We start from the raw sequence: 23675 nt of genomic DNA on the forward strand, positions 1-23675 counted from the left end.
GCAAATCTCATTGATGTACCGTCAGTCTCATTAAGATAACTGAGGACAGTGAGCCTCCGAGTACAAAGGTCATTTCTATATCCAATCACTCAACCTAAAAATCGGCTCACCTGAAGCACGAGCTAATCAACAGAACACAGAGCTCTGCCAGCTGGTCTAGTTACTAGCGTAAGCACTCTTTTGATGCAAGGGTCCCAGCCTCGATTCCTATTGAGAAAGCTTTGAAATTTGAAAGCATTATGGTGGTCTCGATTCTCCCTTATTCTAGGTGCACGTCTCATACACTCTCGGTGCTGAAAACGGACGCTAAATTCCAATCAACACAACAGAGACGAGAAACTTTAACAAAAATAATAAATAAATAAATAAATAAATACCGTAAATAAAATAACAGGCCAATGGAGGACCTGGACGCAGAGGAAGACCACCGTCGTGCAGATGTAGCAGCCACATGAGCAATGTTATAAACGAAAAGAAAATTTTTGCCTAGGTGGAAAAGAAACGATCTACCGTATGTTTACGAGGGGCGGTCAATAACTTTTTGCCGAGGTAGAAGGGTGAAATTTACACATATAATCAATTCTTGTCCATATTGTTAGAGTGCAAAGATAACACACTTCTGCATCTGGCCTTTTAGCTTTCATAGCCCTTTATAGAACGTCTCACAGTGGCTAGAAAACCAGTGTTCAACTTCGGAAATGACTTCCACAGCTGAAGAAAAATGACCTCCTTTTAGCGACTGCTCCATTTCGGTAAACAAGAAGTTTGACGGCGCGAGGTCAGGAGAATATGGCGGGTAGGGCAGTAATTGGTAGCCAGGCTTTGCACAAGATTCAAGGTTTCCTGGGCTTTGTGGGCTGGAACATCGGCCGGTAAGGGGCTAACACCCTTGATGAGCATCTTACGGCACTTTATCTTCGGGACATCACAAAGTTTTTCCAGCAGACCCCTGTAATATGTACCAGTCGTACTAAGGTCATAGGTTAGGTAATCAGTAAGAATAACGCAGTTGCAATCCCAGAAATTGCTCAACAAGATCTGCTATCTCTAGGTTTGTTCTCCAAGCTCATCGTTCACATTTCAGCAGCCTCCTCCATGTTTTAATAGTCCTGAAGGATCACAGATAGTATCGAGACTGAATCTAGTCTCGTCTCGTCTCTGCCGAAAATCTGAGACAAAACTGAGACTCAATATATTGAATCCGAATTTCTCGTTCCAAAGACGAGTACGTTAACTACATGGTCAGGACAGAGCTCTAAATTTGGAGGCATGGGAACTGGTGATTGAAAATAGCTAGGGTGTTGCACAGAGCCCTCAGTCACCCCGCTACTATGGGTCTGAATAGCAATCAGAGCTTCCCACTAACAATGGCGGTTCTAGAGGGTAAAAACTGGAGGGTCAGCAAGAACCCAGACTATGATATGAATATAATGAGTTTACAATTTTTCATGGATTCCGCAGAAATTTGGAACTTAACTCTCTCCCGATGGATAATATGATCAGGTTGGACGTCGACATTGTGAAAAACAAGTATTGTTTTAAACATTGCATAAGAGAAAAATTGCAACTGAAATTATATCTAATGTTTTAAAAAAATCAATAAAGAATAAAAGGCAACGTTTACTATAAACTTTGCATTCAACTGTTCTTCTCGATCAAAAAACTGGGAGGGCGTAGGCCCCGAGATAGATCCGCCACTGCCCACTGAATAATTGTTATTTAATCTCAGGACATTAAGCAGATATGATTAAATCTAATTTTTAACTTATTTCGTAGGTGTATTTCAAATGTAGCTTTCAGGCGTAATCTCAGGTGCAACCTGAAAACTTTCTCTAAATAACTCTTATTCACAAAATAATCTATGTTTGTCTCCAATCTTTTCGACAATGAAATTCGAAAACCACGAGTGCTAGAAACATGCCGTTTTCGCAGGTCGATTCCAAATTTTGTGTAGATTGTCCAGTTCTAATTGAATATTGAAAAGATGTGACCAGTGTTTCATCTTTTAGAGTTACACTGGAAGTGTTGATTTAACAAAAAATCATATTCTATGAGTTATACATTCCAACACAACGTAGTTGTATAAGGGGTTGCATATATCTCAGGAGTTTGTTTCATGTCCGAATGATAATGAAAAACGAAGGATAAACATTTCTCCAGGCTAAGATGAATCTTTTATTTTTTGGAGTGCTTTGCCAAATGAACACCATATATCACTGATAATATAATCAATTGTCTACTTGTATGTAATGTATTTGCTTTCTTACATACTGCAAGAAGAAAGAAAACATTGATCATACATGAATTAGAAACTCCAACCTGAAGCAGTCTCAGGTCTTGCAAACGGTGCGAGATATTGAAAAAAATCTTCCCTTTATGATACCCCTTGCCGATTTTTATGAAGACGTCTTTCACTTGGGTTTGTAAAGGGACATGTATAGATGTTGTGGGGAATGGCAAGTAGATTCATGCTCATATATGAATAATGCGTTGTGCAGAAAGCGAAGATTCAGATAATAATAATAATAATAATAATAATAATAATAATAATAATAATAATAATAATAATAATAATAATAATAATAATAATAATCGGGCCGAATAGATTGATGCCTCGTTGATAAGCATTGTCCCGATAAATCGCCAATCACTGTTTGATACGATGAGTTAATTACCTTTGATAATTAGAAAATAAGAACCCAGCTGGACCAAAATATGTTTGTTTATTCGTATCGCACGTTGTCTAATCATTTCCGCGTATTTTCCTCTCCCTGTGCCGTTCTAAGTATGTCATCGGACAGTAGGGATGCGCACGAGACAAGATTTGTGGCTGTCTTGTCTCGAAAATGTGCTGTAAAAGTAATGTCTCGACTCGAAAAATGTATATTTCTGTATTGGAAGACAGGTGCCTCGACTCGAATTTTGTCAGGAAAATCCTGTCTCGACTCGTCTCGTACGCATCGCTATCGGACAGGTCAAGCCTGGTTTACCTTTCTACCTTTGTTCGTTTCCTCCCTGGTATTCTGCGACTTAGGTTGAAAATCAACGTTAGAAACAATGGAAAACATTTTATTATATGTAACAATAAAAAGTGGAAACTATTTAAAGTAGCTAATGAGTCTATGATTGCGGCACGATATAATATACTTCTTACATAAATTTTGAACTCTCACTAATTTCTTTACTATACGTACACATTTTAATGAAAATATCATCATAAAAAACAAGTTCGTGGTAGGTACTATGTTTAAAAACTCATGCAAATCGGTTCAGCTGTTAGACCGTTATGAGATCACAAATAAAATTACATTAGGGTTCTATAGATTAGCTGAAATCACTTTCTTCGCATGGGAAGAATGAAGTTATGGGAAATATTTGGTATAGCCTATTAGATCTGTCTTATCCTTTTAGGATATGTATTTCAGTGAAAGTTTATTAATAAAACACAGCTCGGAGGAAGTCCTGTGTTCAAAAATCCAACTCAAACAGATCAGTCATTTTCTCTCGCAACAGTAATAAAAACGCCAATTTAGTTTTTTATATAGAGAATAGGAGACAAGGTGATTCAATGGTAGAGCGCTCACCTCTCCTGCGTGAGGTCCCAGGTTTGATACTCTGACAAGTTTGTGGTGGCAACATTATGTTCGTGGGTTTACTCGGGGTATCCCCGTTTCCTTCCGCTTTCCCATTCCATCAATTCTTCCATTATCATCAAATCAAATGAAATCTGTGAGTCTTACGTCCCACGTTTATGTCGGTTAGGCTAAAGGAGGTGGTGATGATGAGTAATGAATGAACTGGTGGAATGAAGAAAGTGGGAGGAAACAGAAGAACCCCGAGAAAACCCACACACACGATGTTTGTCCACCACAAAGTTCACTTGGCGGGGGCTGGAATCGAACCCGGGACCCCAACCACCAGAGGTGAACGCTCTACCACTGAGCCACTGCGGCCCCTCTTCCATTATCATTCATTCGCCTTAACCATCGTCTTCCTTAGCCTAAAATCTCATAATCGTGGGATGTTAAACTGAAATATTTCATTTTATCTATAGAGAATAGAACTTGACCCTTTGTCCTTTCTTTTAGAAACTGAATTTTCGAAAATGATGGAATACTTGTTCTGTTGTTTTTAATGAGGAATTTATATGCAGAATTTCATCTCCCGAACTTGATGGGATCACAAGATAATTTATTACAAGCATATAATTTGAACCCCATTTCCCCTTAAGGATACTAATTTTAAATAAAATTATAGGATAAAATCCCAGCGCAAGCGAACTTCTCATCATGTTTATTCATTTCGAACAATTCAGACGTTTTCCTGTGTGAATTCAACATAGAATATCGATTTCATTTTTGTCTTCAAAGATACAATGCGGTTTTTCTGAGGTACTATTTTCGAAATATTCTATACAATATTTTGTCACTGTATAACCTACCTTAATCTCGTCTCCCTTATCAAAGGCCAGGAACGCTCCACAAACATCCATTAATCCGCTACTTTTCGGGTTTTTGGATTTCCCGCGCCCACTTGCCAGGTGGTCTTCCGACTTGGAAGACAACGTCTGTCCCGCACCTGAGGACACGGTCGAATTTTTCGAGAAAACAGTTGGCTCCGAATGGGATTTCTCGAGAGTACCTCGCACAGGGGAATTCTTTTCTGAAACACTTTTCGTAACCGGCTTCGCACTCGATTTCAACAATTCTTTGTCCGAATCCCATTTCTCCGACACCGGCAGCACTCGACAAGCGGCCGGCATTGGTTTTGTTGAAGTGCATTGACCCACGATGATCTTGACCCGGGTCGTCCCGGGCGAGGTGGGCACTGACCGTGTCCCTGACCCCGTCGCTGGTGATTCCCGTCGCTCGCCGCCATCTTCGATGCGAGTAGTGGAGGCGCGGGTGGCGATTTGGTTTTTGATCGCTGTTAGTTCTTTTGGATTGAATGAACACTTGGCCAAATATACGTCCATCCTTTAAGATAGGCTTTAATCTTCGCGATCAGCTGAACACAACGGCCGGAAGTTGCGAAAAGGCACCAAAAAACGACGCCGAAAATAATAACATCACACAATCACTTGCACTCTCTACACCGCCCTTCTGCTGGCAGTGTTGCTAACACTTGAGAGCAAAACTTTCATTCGGAATTAGAATTTCCCTGCATCCTTTGTCAATCCACAGCCTCGCAATCAATACAAGACTACGAGATCAAATAAATAGGGGAAGAGACTTTTACTCGAGGATACTGAAGACTGCTCCCTCCGAATGCTCGAGTATCTTTATGATTGACACATTTGCATTTCAAATCTCTTCAATGAACATTCTAATTTGTATATATGAGTGGGAGAACACAATGCCAGCGCCTTTTCCGGTGAAATTCAGTTATTAGGTCGAATGGGTTGCCATTAAGTCACAGAACAGTATGTAGTAGTTTCATCCTAGAAATGGGGGCACAGTGGCTCAGTGGTAGAGCGCTTCCTCTGGTGCGTGGAGTTCCTTGTTCGATTCCTGGCCACGTAAGTTAGTGGTGGACAACATCATGTCCGTGGGTTTTCTCAGGGTACTCCCCTTTCCTCCCATTTTCTCATTCCACCAATTCATCCATCATCAATCACTTTAATCATCATCTTCTTTAGCCTAACAGACATAATCGTGGGACGTTAAACTAAAAGATTTCATTTTTTAATGTCGTAAGACTGATGTAAACTTATATTTTTGGAAATAAAAATGGCCATTTGGCCAATACAAGAAGTTTTGGGAAGGGAGAGGGACAAATTACGTAAATCTGGGACGTCTGGAAGTCCTATCCATACAGGGAAAAAGATAAGAGACATCGTGAAGTGGTTTGTTTCGAATCGATTCGGCATATCAAGACCAGATTCCATCTCTCTCGTCAAACCTGTATTCAAACCGGAAGAGACAGATATCAACCGCTCCGCTTCCGATTTCAATGTTGATTGCCGTAGAACTAAAATGGTTGTGAAATGAAATTTAATCAAATTTTTCTGTTTAACGTTCCAGGATTAGGCTAAGGGAAACGATGATTAAGGCAAGGGAATGATAATGTGGGAGGAAAGGGAAGAATACCGAGAAGACACATGAACACGATGCTATCTACTACAAACTTACTTGTCCCGAGATCGAACCAGGAATCCCAGGTACCAGAGGTAAGTACTCTACTATTAAGCCATCTGCCCCCTCCCCCACTCAATTGGTATAAACAGCGAGAAGTGCTTTCCTAAAATCGAATGTGCGTCTCAAGGAATTAATTATTTCAATACAATATCATTTTTTTTCTCGGTTGGGAACACTCGGCCGAAAATGTGTAAGAGCTTTTACAGACCAACCATCCTGAATATAGGTTTAGTCATTCACACCAGACAAATGCCGAGATAGTACCTAACACAATAGTCCCAGCCCGCTTCCCCATTCCTTTCTTCCTCTCCAATTTCCAGGGCAGTGTGATCCCCAAGGGACGCCATCCCTCATATGTGTGACGGGCTAGTATTGTCATAGATGCTGAAAGTCCAGAAATCTCATCCCGTAATCCATTTTTGAAAACTATTGAAGAGCTGTTAACACTCACAAATATCACTTTCATCAGCTCAATAAGATTGATCCATTAGTGTGCCTTATCTTTGGATATTTTTTGTTTCGTTAAACGCTAAAGATATTGATGAGTTTGTTTGTTTAGTTAGTTTTGAGCCTTTCCAATTTTGAAGTAATTACCCTTTTACCCGTAAAAAAAAATCGTTTATCAGAATTTCCCTTCAGGAGGGAATTTTCCCTTCACTTGGCAACACTTTCTTTTCGCGCACTTCATTGAGTCGACATCTGGCGATCGATTGTTGAACTCCATGGACGAGCGAGTGAGTTGTTCCTTTCGGATGAGACACGTGACATGTGACTCATGTTTTTATTACATGAGAGAGAGAGAGGCAGACAGCTTGACGCTGCAAAAGTATCATTCCTTTATCTTCATTTGTCACGAAAGAACTTATGACAATCGATTCTTAATTTTTTTTCATTTTAGAGAAACTGTTTGCAAAAATGAATTATTAATTTAATTTTCCACGAATCATTTAATAAATAAAAAATCAAGTACTTAAAATTAGCTTCTTAACCAATAATGTTAATTGAGAATCAAAGATTTAAAATTAAGCACCGACAGCAACATTTCTAAAAATGGAAATAAATAAAAATTAAAAGTGGAATCAGCATATAGGCTATATAACCACTAAATTGAAAATGAAAAAATCAGTTGATTTTGAGTTTAATGTTCCTTTCAACAGTGAGGCTATATGAGACATGGACCTACTGATTAACGGGGAATCGAACCACATGAGCTCCCACCGGGAAATTGAAAATGAAATAAAAAAATAAAAGTTATGCCCGTAGAATCAGCAGAAGTTCTTTGCTTAAGCTGTTTCGAATCACTGTAAGGCACAGATTAATTTTCTGCGAGAAATTCTGCAAAAACTAAAGAAACATTTACTATATAACTGATGTTATTTATAGTAGAAACAAGCGAAAATTTACTTTTTTTTTTTTAACGACATTCACACAGCGGTGTATGGTAAAATAAATAATACCAGGGCGATCCCTTTCCTTTTGTATTTTATCGCAACAGACCTTTAAGAATTTATGGTAACTTTTGTTACTATGGCGTAGTTTTGCCTTTGACCTCTTATTTAGGTTATATAACAAGTATTTAAGCTACTTTCTTTGTTGGTGAAGTCGAGCATGGTCCAAAGAACACCCCAGATGCATTTTGGAACCGGATGGCCAACTTGGCGACGCCAAGTGGAGGCAGAGGTGCGTGACTTTTTCTTTTTTTTTTTTCTAAGGCAATTTTTTTTTTAAAAAATCACACCCTTAGTTTTCAAGATATCAGATTTAAATTTTGCACACGAATTGTGTGCCTCTTTGAGTATTTCTCTCTCTCTCTCTTTTTTTTTTTTTTTTTTTTTTTTTTTTTTTTTTTTTTTTTTTTTAGATTCTACGTGAACCCGGCCCCGAACCCGAGGGACACAAATATTCAGAGGGGGTGATTTTTTCAGAAAAAGTTCCGGTTTTTCCCGAATTTCCTGATTCAGAGGTACGATACGAACATGTGAGTGGTGCCGTTAGAAAGAGCGCGTTATACTGAAGAAAGTGGCGTTTGAATCATGACTAGATCAAATAGTAATGACGCTAACTAAATCTTTGGCCTATGGAACCCGGAGGTTCAATGCCGCGTTCACAAAAGCTCTCCACTAACTTCTATCCTTAGCCAATTGGATCCAGTTTCTACTTTGTATTCCTATCTCTGCAACATCCATCTTAATATTGTCCTCCCTCCGATTGGTCTTCCAGTCAAGACTTTCAAAGCGTTTCTACTTTCTTCCATTCTAGCTACATGACCTGCTCACCTAAGCCTCCTAGACGACTCTAACAATGTTGGGTAAACCATATAAATTATGTAGTTCCTCGTTATGAAGTTTCTGCCATTCCCCATTCCCGTTCCTCTTCGCTCCGAATATTCGTTCTCAGGATCTTGTTCTCAAATACTTTCAGCCTTTCTTCCCTCAGAGTAAGCGACCATGTTTCGCAACCATATAGAACAACAGGCATTATAGTTTTGTATATTTTAAGCTTCAAATTCCTCGACAGAATTCGCGACCACAATTGATTTTGAACCGAATAATAACACGAATTCCCTGCTTTCAGTAGACATTTAATTACTTCGTGAATGTGATTTTTGTCTGTTAATATTGATCCTACATATTTGAAAGTACCCACTCTATCAAAAGTATTATTTGATATTTTAACGCATCCATATTGCGGTATTACGACCCCGACGGACTTCCATGTATTTAGTTTTCTCTGCATTTATTTCGAAACTCATGTCCCTGCAAGCGTTTAATAAGACCTCTGCATTTCTTTCTATTGTTCTCCTATCATTTTCTATTAAATTTACATCATCAGCATACACCATAACCTGGTGATTACCATTCAACTCTAGGCTCTGTTTGCTATCTTTGATTTTCTTTATAGCGTATTTCAGGACAAAGTTAAATAATAATGGCGACAACGCATCTCCTTGTTTCAGGCCATTTTCGACGTGAAAGCTCGTGGACAAAAAATTTTCTACCCTTCCTTCACTTTGGGATTCATTTAAACATATCTTAAATAATCTTATTAACTGTTTCTGTATTCCAAATTCTGTAAGAACGTTGTATAATGTTTCTCCCTAACCGAGTCATAAGCCTTTCTAAAATCAATAAATAGTTGATGTACCGGGATATTGTATTCCCACTTCTTTTCGAGTATTTGTCGAATAGTAAATATTTGATCGATAGTTTATCGATTTCGTCTAAATCCGCGCTAATAATCTCCAATAATTTCATCTGTCTATGGAGTCAATTTGCTAATAGAATGTTTGAAAGAATTTTATGGGATGTTGACAGAATAGAGATATCTCGATAATTATTACAGTCAGTTTTGTCGCCTTTCTTGTGAATTGGCACAATGATTTATTCTTTCCAGTTTTGTAGTAACTCTTCCATGTTCCAGATAAGAAGAATGAGTTTGTGTATCTTGATCCACAATTTTAAGGCTCCAGTTAAAATTAACTCAGCCGGAATTTCGTCTATACCCAGAGATTTGATTTCTTTAATTTCTTTATAGCGATTTTTACTTCTATTCGGTTAGGTTCTCGAATATACGGTTCTGCAGTGTGTATTTCCCTTTCTACACTCACATTAGTTTTTCGCTGCGTGTTAAGCAAATTGTAAAAGAAATCTTTCCATCTATTTAAGATGCTATTTGTATCAGTGAGAACTGTTCCGTCAGCTTTCTTTAATATATATGCACGAGGTTGATAACCTTTCTTAAATTCGTTGATCCCCTTATACATGTCCCGAATGTGTTTGTTTTTACTATTATCTTCAAGTTTCTTAATTTTAGCTTTCAAAAAGTCGCGTTTCTGTTTACTAAAAGTTTTGGAAGTTTCCCGCCTGATGTCTACGAAATTTTGTGTAGTTATTTTATTCGGATTTTGTAGCCAAAGTAATTTTGCCTGTTTTCTTTTCTCTGCTAGTTTGATGCATTCCTGGTCGAACCATGGTTTGTTCCTACGTATTTCCTCGTGTCCCAATTTTTCTTTTGCTGAAATTTTTATGCTATCTTTAATTTCAATCCAAGTATCTTCAACACTAGTGCACTCCGAATCTTCTAAAACCTAGAATCTATTCGATACTTCAATCTGGTATTCTTCTCTTGCCTTGTTCTCTTCTAATTTCTTTAAGTTAAATCTCTGTAATATATATAGACTTTCAAAAATAATTCCGCCGTTCATTTTCAAGATACAAGACTGAAATATTGCACACGTATTGTGATCACTACATATTTTTCAAGAGATTTTCAGATTCCTACGTGAACACAGGTCCGGACCAGAGGAACACAAAAATTTTGATTAAAAAAAAAAAAACTCCCGGTTTTTCACGATTTCTCCTTTTCTGGTGTATATGGACAAGCGAATGGCGCCGTTGGAAAGGATGCATCATTCTGAAAAAAAAAGGAAAACGAGGTATGAACCATGATCCTACGATAAATAGTAAGGAAGCTGTTGCTGTTTGTCTGAAAGTTTAAAATTTATCTCAAAAAGTGGAAAAGTGGAAGGGATAGACATCTTCGTGCCACTAAAGCAGCTGTTTGGAGACATTCATCGCACAGTATCTCATAAATTGAATAAATTTTATTCTAATCTTTCAGTTTCTCTCAGAATGCGACAAAAGCCTAATTTCAAATTGTTTTATAAATTAGGGATGGACAAATATTTTCGGATCCAGATACATCGAATCCAATGAGATCCCTGGATCCAAACCTCAGATCCGGATCTCGGATCCGGACCTGGAAACGGATCTAAGATCTGGATCCGAAATTCGAATTTCATATCTGAGTCCAGATCTCGGATCTGGATCCGAAATCCGAATCTCAGATCTTGATTCGTATCCAAGGGAGGCGCGGTGGCTCAGTGGTAAAGCGTTCACCTCCCGTGCTTGAGGTCCATGTTTTGATCCCAGCTCGCGCCGAATGGACTTTTTAGTGGACAAACACCGTGCTCGTGGGTTTTCTCGGGATTCTCCCGTTTCCTCCCGCTTTCTTCATTCCACCATTTCACTCATCTCTCAACATCACCGTCTCCTTTAGCCTAACCGGTATATTCGTGGGACGTAAAGGTTTCATTTCACTTTTGATTCGTATCCAAACCTACATCTGAAATTGTGAAAACAAACTTAAATATCTAAAATTAAACATTTTTTTTCCGTGTTCACTAATATAGCAGGATGTTGTGATGTTAAATGTTTCCTTTACACATTTGTTCTTCATTTTATTTTAGCCTTGCAATATTTACATGTTGCACTTTCTATGGAAATATCTGTAGTAAAGTGCTTCTAAGTTTGATTTCTTCCCATTTCTAAATATAGCGAACTTAATTACCTGAAAGATCTGGTGTAAATGATAGCAAATTCTTCTGTTTAGCTCATCTTCAAAACTTAATGTTAGCTTCACATTGAAAATAATTATTTTATTCTTAGAAAATTAACTTTACTATTTTCTCATATACAAATGAAATATCTTTTAGATAAGGAATACTAGACAAAACAAACTTTTCATTAATTGTAGTTTCTGACTGACTAGAGTCCAATCAACAATCGAGGAGTTTAATGTAATAAGGGCGTAAACAAGTTTACGCCCTTTTTGCATCAAAGGTATTTGTGGTTTTTGCCATGCTTGTTTAGCCTTCTGGTAACATTTCAATTCAATATCGGAATAAAATGCTGCATATTACATTGTTTTATGTAAGAAAAAAATACTACTTAAATTTTCAACATCGATTTTCTCCAACTGCATGTTTGAGACTTACGCCCTTATTGCATAGATTTTTAAACATATTACACACGAGAATTTCAGGAGAGTCATATGGGTGTGTAGTGTATGTGTATTATTGGTTATTAATAAAGTGTTCGTTGTATGACTTTATCATCTAACTTGTGCCTTACCCTTCTGAGGTCGGGGGTTTGTTGAAGAAATAAATAAATAAAAAGATATTTATGTAGATTTTTCTTCACCCTCCAGGTTTCTTCAATTATACGTTATAGGACGTAACCAACAATATTCATGCATTGTATCATTAATGTGCTGGAAAAAATTAAAGTGCTGAGAAAAAATTTAACATATTGGCATTTGATTCTTGTGATCCAAGATTCAATTTCCGTGGGGACATACATGAGACAATTGGGAGTTAAAACAATATAAAATAGTATTTAAAAGTCCGGAAATTGATATTAAAACTTAAGGTATCTCTTGGAACTGTAAGGATGTTAGATTAATCCCCATGTTTCACAAAGTTGACAGTTTTGTGTCTCCTTACATGGAGAGCGACATGGCACTAACGCTGCAATAAAGACTTGACGCCCCAAATTTCATAGGTTTTCTTTTCGTTGCAGATAGAGCGAGATGTCAGTGACGAAGCAGGAAAGAATTGACATCATCCTAATGTATGGGGAAAGAAGCAGTCATGTGATTGTTCAGGACTTCATTCACCCAGAAATATCTGCAATAAGCCACAACACTATTAGCTACCTCATTAGGAGATTCAGTGTAACTGGTAATGTCGCCGACAGACCACGGTTAGGTCCCCCACCGCGACAGATGAGGAGACATCCACAATGGTGCTTGCTCCGACTGTGAGAAGTCTGCGATAACAGACACATCGCGGTGATCGTAGCACAAGATCAGCGATAACAGGCGTATCTATCAGCGATAACAGGCGTACCACGTGCTTCCGTGATGAGGATTCTCCATACGAACAAGTGGCATCCCTTCAAGTTTCAGCTTGTCCACAACCTTTCAGAGGATGATCCAGACCGGCGCATGGAATTCGCCAATTGGGCTTTGTCACAATATGACCGAAACCGCATTTCCCACCCAGCGTTCTCTTCACAGACAAGGCAAACTTTTATTTGGATGGGGAAGTGAATCGCCAGAACATGCGATATTGGTCTAATGCAAACCCACATGCGACCAATCCCTGCAAGAGAGTTATCCCTATTCATATCATGGTGTGGTGTGGCATATGGAACACGTCGATCATAGGACCTTTATTCATTCCTGGTATCCTAAATGGTGTCCGATATCTGGACATGTTACAGGAGTTGGTATTTCCGTTGCTTCTGGTAACGCCCCTTCCACCTAGCATACACAGAAAGCTTCCAGTCCGACAACTATTATCATTCAAAGTAATAATAATAATAATAATAATAATAATAATAATAATAATAATAATAATAATAATAATAATAATAATAATAATCGTCAGACCGAATGCAATCCGATTAACACCTAGTCGATGGGACATGGACCGGAAGATTTAGTTCTCCATCGTACAACTCGTCAGTGTGAAAGTTAATTATCATTCCAATATTTCCAAACCACAGTAAATTCAAATATAAATAGGAAACAATACAAAACAAATAACGACAACAGAAATTCGATTTTAAATAACAATTTTATTAACAATCTTGGGTTGTGTATTTACACTATTGCGTTAGAATAATGTAGATACACTAACGAAATAATACAACAAAAAAAGAAAATATTAAAAAAAATACTATCGAAAGATATGAGTGCTTCTAATTTCAATTAAGTTTCTTTAATATACTTGAATTCTAAAATAGTAATATACTTTCAAAAAATATTCTTCAAAGAAGATTCTATATTGTCAAGCAAATATAATTGGAATAAGTTACTTTAATTTCCTCTTAATATTAATGATTCTTAATAATATTTCTAACAACGTATTCTAACAAGATTTCAATTACTGAAACAACCAATTTCAAGAAAATAAGTATATATAATCTCTGTTATTCTATACTAAACAATTCTTTTTTTATTTGAACTCTCAGTCTCAAAATTCAGAATAGTGGAATGAAAATGTTGAAACTTCAAATCTTGATTATATATATTAATTCAACATTTCATGCAATTCTCAATCAATACTATATTAATATCTTTCATTACTCTTTTCAATAAACGTGGAATGAGAATGTTAGAGGAAAATATTTGGAATCTGATTTTTTATGGCAAAAATACTCTGAACTCTTAATATGGAACGAATACTAACTGTTAACTGTAAAAGAAACCAAATTGAACTGGAAATATTGGAATTATTACGATTTTTCAAAAAAAGGTCAGTTTTGTTCCCCGTACTACTTAACTCCGCGAAAGATCAAAAATGCAGAAAAAACTGGAAATTTCCGTAAGGGTGAAAAACGTTGGAATTGCAATAGCAATACAACCTGGAGTGGATCTCAACTCAGACAACCGCACAAAACAGAATTAAACAAGTCACAACCACTACTTGTAATAAGTCAGAAATTACACACACCTTGACTTGTTTTGAATATGGATTTAACTTATATGTGTAATTCTCTCTCACTTCAGGTAGTCTGGCTTTCGTCTGAGTTTTTCTGATGTTCGAGTAAAATCAGATTGGTGGAAAAACGTCAGGTCTGTAATGTAAAGTAATTCCTCGCAAAAATCTTTCTGTGCTTTGGTTTCCAAACGAAAATGTAAAGCAAGAAAGAGTTATTACTGGTATTTAAGCCAACTACACCAGCTAGTGTCCAATAGGAATTATTATTAATGTGATCTAAGCGGGCTTTCACTCTGCACAATAGGCCCCACACAGCACTCACTAATCCTCTGCACAGAAGTAACAGAAAATGAGAAAAAAACTTATAAAGCAAATAACTATTTGTGCTATCAATTCACAAGCATGAAACACACTATTAAAGAAAGCTTTCTCTCTCCGATTCACTTTCATAACTTAGCAGCCACAAAACGAGGAAACAAAAAGAACCCGTTTGACTTGCCACTAAGTTTGCTTGCGAGAATTGAATAAACGAGGAATAAAACATTCCTTTTTCCACTGATCACTTCGTTATATTTAACTGACATAACACCAATATGATTTCGTCGATAGACGTCGATAAAACACACATCACACCAACAGGAATAACAACGGTGAACTCTTCTCAATTAAGAGAAACCCTGCCGAAACGAAACTACACTCCATAGACTGAACAATCCTCCGGTTATACCAATACTCCGTAAGGGTAATCTACCGGCTATACAATACTCGATCTGGGTAATCTTCCGGCTATATATTACGAACACAAGTAAAGTAGGCACGGGACCCACTTTAGCTTGTAGATTCGGTTTCGATGACCACGCCCTCTATTCGCGACTGCAATCTTTCCTCTAACAGTCTTTCCAACTGTCTTTACTTCAAAATTTTCAACAAGTTTCAATATTTTTTCTTCCTTCTTTTCCAACATTTTTTTAAAAGAAGAACATAATAACACAAAACCAATGAATCTTACACAACCTATAGTGACTCTTACAAACCAATATGATTATCTCAATCTATTTACAGAGTTTTTATGCTTTATTCGATTGAATTCTTCTTGTGTCGTGTCCATATTCGTCGGCCTCATTCCGCACGAAGTCGACACGGCACATTCACCAGCCCTTTACAAAAAAAAATTGTGCTCCAGAATATTTTTAATTATCATGGAATCTATAAATATAGAAAAATTTCATTAATTTACAAAATACAATTAAATATTTCATAAATATACAAAACATATAAGTCAAACTACTACATTATAAATATACAAAGGATAAAATTTTATTATTATATTCAATACTCTATTTACAAAATTTTTGATAATTACGGCCGTGATTAAAATATATGAATAATTATTTACAATTAAGTAGTAGTACTTATATTACATTTCAATATATACAAATATTTAATTATTTACAATTTCTTATCATAATTTCCAATTTTTTGCTTCCAGCTTTTCAATTTACTTTTAATTCCTTGGGACCCGATAAATCTTAATCTCGGAGACGTGACTCCGCTTGTACGAATCAGGATTATCGTTCTCGTCCGAAATTAAAACAGTATTTGGTGTCAAGAACCTCCTGACTATAAATGGTCCATTCCATTTATCATTGAGTGATTTAGCAACTTTGTCTTTTAAGGAAGATTTCACATGCGATCGAATTAATACTTTGTCGCCTACCTGGAACGCTACTTCTCCTTCTTTGCAACATCAGTCGTTTTCTTCTAATCCAGCTTTTTTCCATATTCTTTATGGCATCCATCCATAAATCTTTAGTTGACTTTCCGGCAATATCTGCTTCTGAGATGTCCCATCGATTTTCTAGTGGGGTGTAAGTAGGACGTCCTAAAAATATTTCGATAGGGCACATCTTAAGACCGAAATGCTCGCTAATATTGAGCGTATACTGTAAGTCTGGTATTAGAGACGACCAAAGATGATGCTTGTCTGCAAAGTAAGCTCGAATTGAGGATTTAAGCGTTTTGATAAAACGCTCCGCAGCGTTCGCTTCAGGGTGGTATGGACTTAAGGTAATATGCTTTATCCCGTCCGAACAAGAATTTCTTAAAGAAATCTGAAATAAACACAGAAACATTATCGGTGGAAATAGCTTCTGGATATCCTAAACGACTGAAGATATCAGACATTTTGTCCATTATTGAGGCTGTCGATAAAGATCTGAATTTCTCTAGCACTACAAATCGGCTAGCGTTATCAACCCCAATTAATATATACCTGTACCCCCTTGAATTAGGCAATACACCAATAATGTCAAAGTACCAATGCGATCCAATCCTCTTACTATATTCTGATATCAGTAACCCCATTTTTCTTTTGTTCTCTTCCTTTGAAAGTTGACACCTATGACAACATCTAACATATTCAGCCACTTCCTCTTTCATATTTCCCCACGTAAATCTTTTCATTAGTTTCTTTAGAGTCCGATATGTACCAGCATGACCTCCTACAAGCTTATCATCATGATAGTACTCTATCAGAACTCTTCGAAGAGCCTTAGGGATAAAAATCTTAAAAGGGTTTTGGACTGAATTAGTTTTCTTCATAAGGATCTTTTTGTTTAACACAAAACCAGGAATGATGTCGCCATTTTCTAATCTATCTATTATCGCTTTCAATTCTGGGTCTTCTCTTTGAAGATCTTCGATTGGTTCCTGAATCAGAGGCAACTTCCATCTATGTGCTAACCTCAAGTTGCTATCAAAGGCCGCTAACCCCAAAGGTCCGTCTACTAAACTAAATTCAAAAGGATCGTAAACTCTTGTGAGAGTGTCAGCTATCACGTTATCTGCAGACCTAACGTGTTTAATCTTAAATGAAAACTGACAAAATGTCTCAACAAGAGGGCCATACTTTAATAGACGCTTTGAGTTGTTTAAAATCCAAGTCAAGGCCTTGTTATCCGTCAGGACATCAAATTCTTTAACCCAATAGTGTTTAAATCGGGACATAGGTTTTACTAGGCTTATAAACTCTATTTCGTATATGCTTCTATGTTTGTCTGCTTCTGACAATTTTTTACTGAAGAAACATACAGGTTGAAGTTCCCCGTTACTGTTCTCTTGAGACAAACAAGCAGCTATGCTCTTTCCTGATCCGTCCACATTTAATACAAATCGTTTATTTAGATCTGGGGTCTTTAATACAATATTTTCCACCAATATGTCTTTTAATTTGTCTAAAATCCGTTGGTGTTCCGGACTAGAGACAAATTTATTCTTAGGAGATTTCAATTCGCTGAGAGGTCCCATTAGTTCCTGGAACTCAGGAGCGAATTTCGCGTAATAACTGAAAAGCCCCTAGATCTTCATAAGACCTCTCCTATTCCGCGGAGGTGGTATGTTTCTAATTGCTGAAACCCTAGCCGAGTCGATTTCCATCTGATCTCCGGTAATAATATAACCTAGATAATTAATCTTAGTCTGAAATAACAAACATTTATCCGGAGATATTGTAACATACCTTGTTTGTTACAGACAAGTTAATAGGCTCAATGTGAATATCAGATTATATTACTCATATTATTATCGTAATTTTATAATAGGGCAATTTAAAGTATCCTTATGTTTATTATTCTTTCGCAAACATTGCGTTGAAATACAGATTTTGTTGTGTTTAGACGTTGGTTCTCTTAGTAAAATGCTCTTGAGTTTGTTATCAATCTTCTTCTTCTTCTTCTATTGAGTCGCCCATAGTAGGAGAATATACAGGCTAGGAGCATTACGGAATGAGGCCGGTTTATAACGTTGATTTATAGTTCAAATTAAGGTTGTAGTATTCTTTCTTACTATATCTTTTGTTCATGAATATCTATATTCTATGCGAATTATCTTTATTTTGTTTAATAAAGCTGTAATAAAAGTTTCACCAAAATTTCCAACAGCGGGAACGAGAGAGAGAAGCGAAACGGTAAAACGACTGTCTTTATTTATACTGTGTACTTCACCAAAAGCCGAACAAGAGTGGCCTCGTAATTTTCTTTCTTCTGTTAGAAGAAATTTTATTTTGTGATGGACTGAGAGCGAGTTCGTCGTTTTACTCTGCATAATAATACGCTCCAAGGAGTGAAATTATAGTGAGAACGTTATTCTCCCTAGGTTTTGGATGGAAGGGAGATAATTCTAACAGATAAAAGGTGGAAGTTGATCACGCACATGGTGATTCTTGTGTAAGCTGAACAATGGCGTAAAAACTAATTACTTCTTCTAGTAGCAGCACTTCAGGTAACGTGACTAACTTTAAGTCTATCTACAATGACTATTCTGCATGTGAGCCTTGAAGTAAAGTGAACTTAATCTTGTTTTATGGGAAACTTCAGTAGTAAAACTCGAACTGCCAAAGGTCAACGGATATATCTATATTTAGTTCAGTTGAATTATTTTGGAACACGATCCTACTGAATAAACTATTCTTTCTTCGTATTAGCTACAGTGGTTTATCAGAGTTAGAAATTAAATCTACAGTTGTTTATTAGAGTTAAGATAACGAAAGCACTGGTGTTCTTCAGAAGTATAAATTAATATTTGTGAGTACGAAAATGTATAGTTCACGAGTGTATCTTATACACGGCACAATGTCCGAGTAAAGAGTTCCTATGGGGGAAACCTTCTCCCAAAGGGGCCCAGCCCGTGCGCGGCCTCGAATAGTCTTAGCCAGCCCTCTCATTATGTAAGTCGTACGTAGCGTAAATCTCTCTCTCTCTCTCTCTCTCTCTGTTGTGAAGTTCATTAAGTATTGAGTTAACCGTATTAGAAATGTATCTGAATATTTTCTATTAAAGCTTCAGTCCACGTGAAATTTCATATAATATATATATATATTGATGGTATTTATCAGTGCTTCTTGCTATATGTGTTTAAAGTTCAAGTGATTTCATGGGTAAGGTTGCCATTTTACGAAGATTGTCTGAATAGCATCTATAGTTCTCCAAAGTTTGTCCACCTTCGGTTATCATATGTTACAGTAATGAGTTGAACGTTGTCCCTCTGCTTAGATTGCTGGTGTTTCTAACTACGTTATGTCGAATTGCTGTTTGTTCAGTAACTGTCTGTCTATAAAAAAAATATAAGCATATCTCGTCCATTCGTCCAATATTTGTCTAGTTAATATATATATATATACAAAGTCTCATCCAATTGTCCTTTATGAAGTGTTATATACTATCGTGTCCGTTGTCTACCTAATCCAGATTGTCTAGTATGGTCTATTATTACTGTCCACCTGACTTGTCCGCCCGAAAGGGAATATTATTATTACTAAACGTCCGAGTCATTGGTTGCTGTGTCTGCCCAGTGGATGTTCGGCTGTATACATTACTATTTGAGTGGCTACGGCATATTGAGTTATACGAAATGTGTGAACGGAAATTCTATCATGCTGAAGTGGTGATTAAGACGTCAAGTGTACTATATTTGACTTCGTATAAATTGCATTACATTATAATCGATAGTAGAATGCGCCCATGGTTGGAGCTGCCGAACGGGGATGTCAGTAAGTATTACCTCCGTTCCTTTATTGATTGTGTTTAGCACTTGAACTGAACCGGAAGCGGTAACACTTCTTTCAGCTGACGCTCGCTCAAGCGAGAATCACTCTGTTCTGTTATTATGTCGTACCTATGACGAGTGATGTGAAACTCTTAACTTTATTTAGTTGTCTGTGACTGCAATATGGTTGTTTCTCTTAAGTGGTGTGACGAAGTGTCAGGTAATAGTTTCTAACAGTTACAATACAATCTACTTCGACTATTGGTCTATGGACAGTTCTCTGGTGAGAAGAAAAAAAAAAGAAGTTAACAATAAAATCTGATAATGGTTGATATTGTAAACAAATTGGATATGAGATTGACAGACAGAATTCTAGATGTGTTCTATTGAAGTTTTTTTTCCTCACAATGTTATGGTACTATAATGAATATACTGGCACCTTACGTTAATTGTAGAAGTGTGGTTAACTACCACACCAGTCTGAGTTGAAGCATTGTTAATAAATAGTATCTGAAAATGATTTTTTTTCCTTTTCAAAGTACTTAATATAACTAAGGTAAAATATTCATATATACGTACATGTTTAAGCTGAGCTTTATTAAAGGAGTTGAGTGGAGCTATTACTCTCCCTTCTAATCTGCATCCACCGGAGGTAAGTTTCTGGTTCTTCATTCTCTTTTGTTTCCGTTTTCGTTTATTATTTTTTTCTTTCCGTTGCGCGATAGATTCCCTTCTCGATTCCTTTCGAGGTTGCTAGGACTTCGAATTAGGGATCAAGAAGTGAGTTCAAGGGAGGTGGTCGTTACGTATTGGAAAGAATCAAAACTTCCCTTGAACTAGGCTTTTAGATTGTAGCAGTAGTTACAATATAGTAACGTTAAATTCTCTAAATCTTTCTAATACCTTTATTATAGTATTTTTATGTTGCTCAATCGTATCTGAAAATATGAGAACATCATCAAAATAAGATCTTACGCCTTCCCCTTCTAAATCTCCAAGTATTTTATGCATCACTCGGTTAAGAATGTTACTACCAGTTTTAATACCTACTGGGACTCTCGTAAATTGAAAAAGACCCTTTGGCGTAACAATTGTAGTGATGTCACGTGAGCTAGAATCTCGTACAATTTGAAAATAGGCTTTCTTTAGATGAATCTTTGAATAGAATTGCTTGCCTGATAGGCCAGCTAGACATTCCTCTATGTTTGGAGACGGGAAAGGATCATTTACAATAAGCTCATTTGCTTTAACAAAGTTCCCTACAATACGATAACTATTGTCCTTGTTCTTAACTAAAAAACAACTACTGGCGTAGTTCGAATGGTCAACTTCAATTAATATACCCTGCCTAACTAATTCTGAAATCTGAGCATCAAATTCTTTCTCTTTATTCTTAGGCACAGGGAACGGATTTTGCTTAAAAGGTTTGTTTTCAGCTAGATATAATTTGCCTAAACAACCCTTAATACATCCGATTCTATTTGTAATTACGTCAGAGTATTGATCTCTTATCGAACCCATGAAAGAATCTATATCAGGATTCCGAAAACTCCACGATTCTCGATTAGAGTTTTTCACCTGTATGTTTTCTGGGTTTTTCTCCTGCGGGAATCGATCATAATTATTAACTGAATCACGATTAATTTCCTCCCCAATATATTTCTTATTCTTCTTTAACAAGTCGTGGAATTTCTCTGACTGCTCGACGTCCACGTCAGAAGCTTCCGAAGAACTAGATGGATCATTGTTCTTAACTTTAGAAGTCGCTGTAGGAACTAAGACAACGTTCTTCTTTTCCTTTTCACACACAACACTACGATCGCGCTTAATCTGATGATCATTTGCACCATCCATAATGTTTGTCTTCTTCTTTTTCTTCTGCTTCTTCTTCGATGGTTTCTGTTTCTTAACATTGGGATCCTTCTCTGAATGGCTTAAATCTGGAACAGTCTGATAACCGGTGTCACACTTTATATCTTCTTTGGAATTGTTTTTATCTCCTATGTCACCAACATTTGTTGAAATCGTCGCTAAGTCCACTGAAGATCTACGATGTAAGCAATCTTGATTACTATCCAAAGACTTATGTGTGATGGAAGAGGTTTCTGGACATCCCTGATCAGTATTCAAGCTCCGAATTTGCTCGTCCACACTAATACTGTCTCTCGATAACCCTCCCTCAATTAGATTTCGTAGCCCAAGAAGCTGCGAAGCATCAGGAGCATTTATAGTTAATAAATGTTTTTCTAGATGTTGAAGATCGAGGTCACATTGCACACCCTTCTCATTAGAACGGATTGAATAAGAATCTGCCCTAATAAACATAGAATATATTCCAGAAGATTTGGTTGATAAGTTCTTCTTTCGAAACTTTCCACCAATTCCTTCTCGTTGACTAAGCTGTTCTCCAGATCTAACTCCCTTTCGGAAAGATTCCACAAAATCCCTGCGATAATTAAGTCGCACACGCTTCTTTCCATTACACAAAACCAACAAATGTTTCTCGTAATCCACTAACGCAGACGTTGAACGCAGATATGGAATTCCCAATAAACAGTCGCAAGGAAGATTATCAGTTACTCTAAATACCACAGATTGAAAAAATCCGGATAAGTTTATCACCAAAGTCACCTCTTCATCCGTAACAAAGTTAAGACCAGAAGGCGCATTGATGGTTCGTTCTTTCACCTTACGAACATGTTCATCCACATTGCATCTTTTCACTAAACCTCGATTCACTAAGTTAAAACTAGAGCCCCCATCGACACAAATATTTGTTAAAATATTATTTATTTTTCCAATGACAAATGTTGCCACACATCCGTTCATCTCTGACGGGACACTATTATTCTTTTTAACTGGAGGAACAAATCGATTCCTATCAAAGTTCCCAGAAAATCTTGAAGTATCCGAAACCCTAACACTATTCTTCATGAGATTCGATTTTACATTAGGTAAAGTAGAATTTGGATTATTATCACAATATTCTTTCTTATTTATTGAAGAACCTATATTCGAACAAGACATTTTCTCTTTGCCTTTATTACTCCTCAGCAATTTAATATACTCCAATTGTTCTCTATTTTGCGAAACATATTGTTCGGATATTTCGAACAATTCCTGCCTATTTGCTGGACAGTAATAATTCAACATCCGAAATCGTTGATTCGAATTCATTCCATTTAAAATGATACCTACTAGTTGACCTTCATTTAAACCGAGTTGTAAAATATCCATAGATATCATTACTGATTTAACATATTCGTTAATTAATTCTGTCAACCCCTGTTTCCTATAAACCTTTTCACTTATTAGTGAATGCAAAACTGTGGGTGTAATATATTTATGCATAATGTTATTCCTAAAATAAACCCAATCAACGTTATTATTCAAAGCTGATGTAACTTCCTTTAATATACTACCGTCACATCTAGAAAGAAGTACTGAAAGAATCATATTAAATGAATAACTAGTATCCATTAATATTTCTTCGATCTTAAATAACATCTCAAAAGTTTGAATGCTATTATTTCCAGTAATGTTCTTACATTCTGACAGTTTATTCTCTAAATATGTTAAAGATTTATGAAAGGTATATTTAGTCATCAGCTTTTGTTCTAAATTAAGATATGAATATACATGATCTTGTCTATTCGTAGGAAAGTTATTATCCCTAACACCTTCAGAACTATTCTGGTCCCTATAATTCG

The 23675-nt window shown here is 36.6% G+C and overlaps 1 protein-coding gene and 1 long non-coding RNA gene across 2 annotated transcripts in view; one reads left to right on the forward strand and one right to left on the reverse strand.

Annotated features, from left to right (window-relative positions):
• The window catches only part of LOC145672864 (uncharacterized), a 432953-nt gene extending 427844 nt beyond the window's left edge, over positions 1-5109 (reverse strand). The window contains exon 1 of the mRNA XM_081742034.1: positions 4442-5109. Coding sequence (XP_081598160.1) covers positions 4442-4975 — 534 coding nt within the window. The 5' untranslated portion in view covers positions 4976-5109. The remainder of the gene's footprint in view (positions 1-4441) is intronic.
• Positions 1-23675, forward strand: part of LOC145672865 (uncharacterized) — a 285955-nt gene that overhangs the window by 74218 nt on the left and 188062 nt on the right. The window lies entirely within an intron of this gene.

This window comes from Thermobia domestica, chromosome 16 (assembly GCF_964235325.1).
Source record: "Thermobia domestica chromosome 16, izTheDome1.hap1.1, whole genome shotgun sequence".
In the NCBI taxonomy this organism is placed as follows: domain Eukaryota; kingdom Metazoa; phylum Arthropoda; class Insecta; order Zygentoma; family Lepismatidae; genus Thermobia; species Thermobia domestica.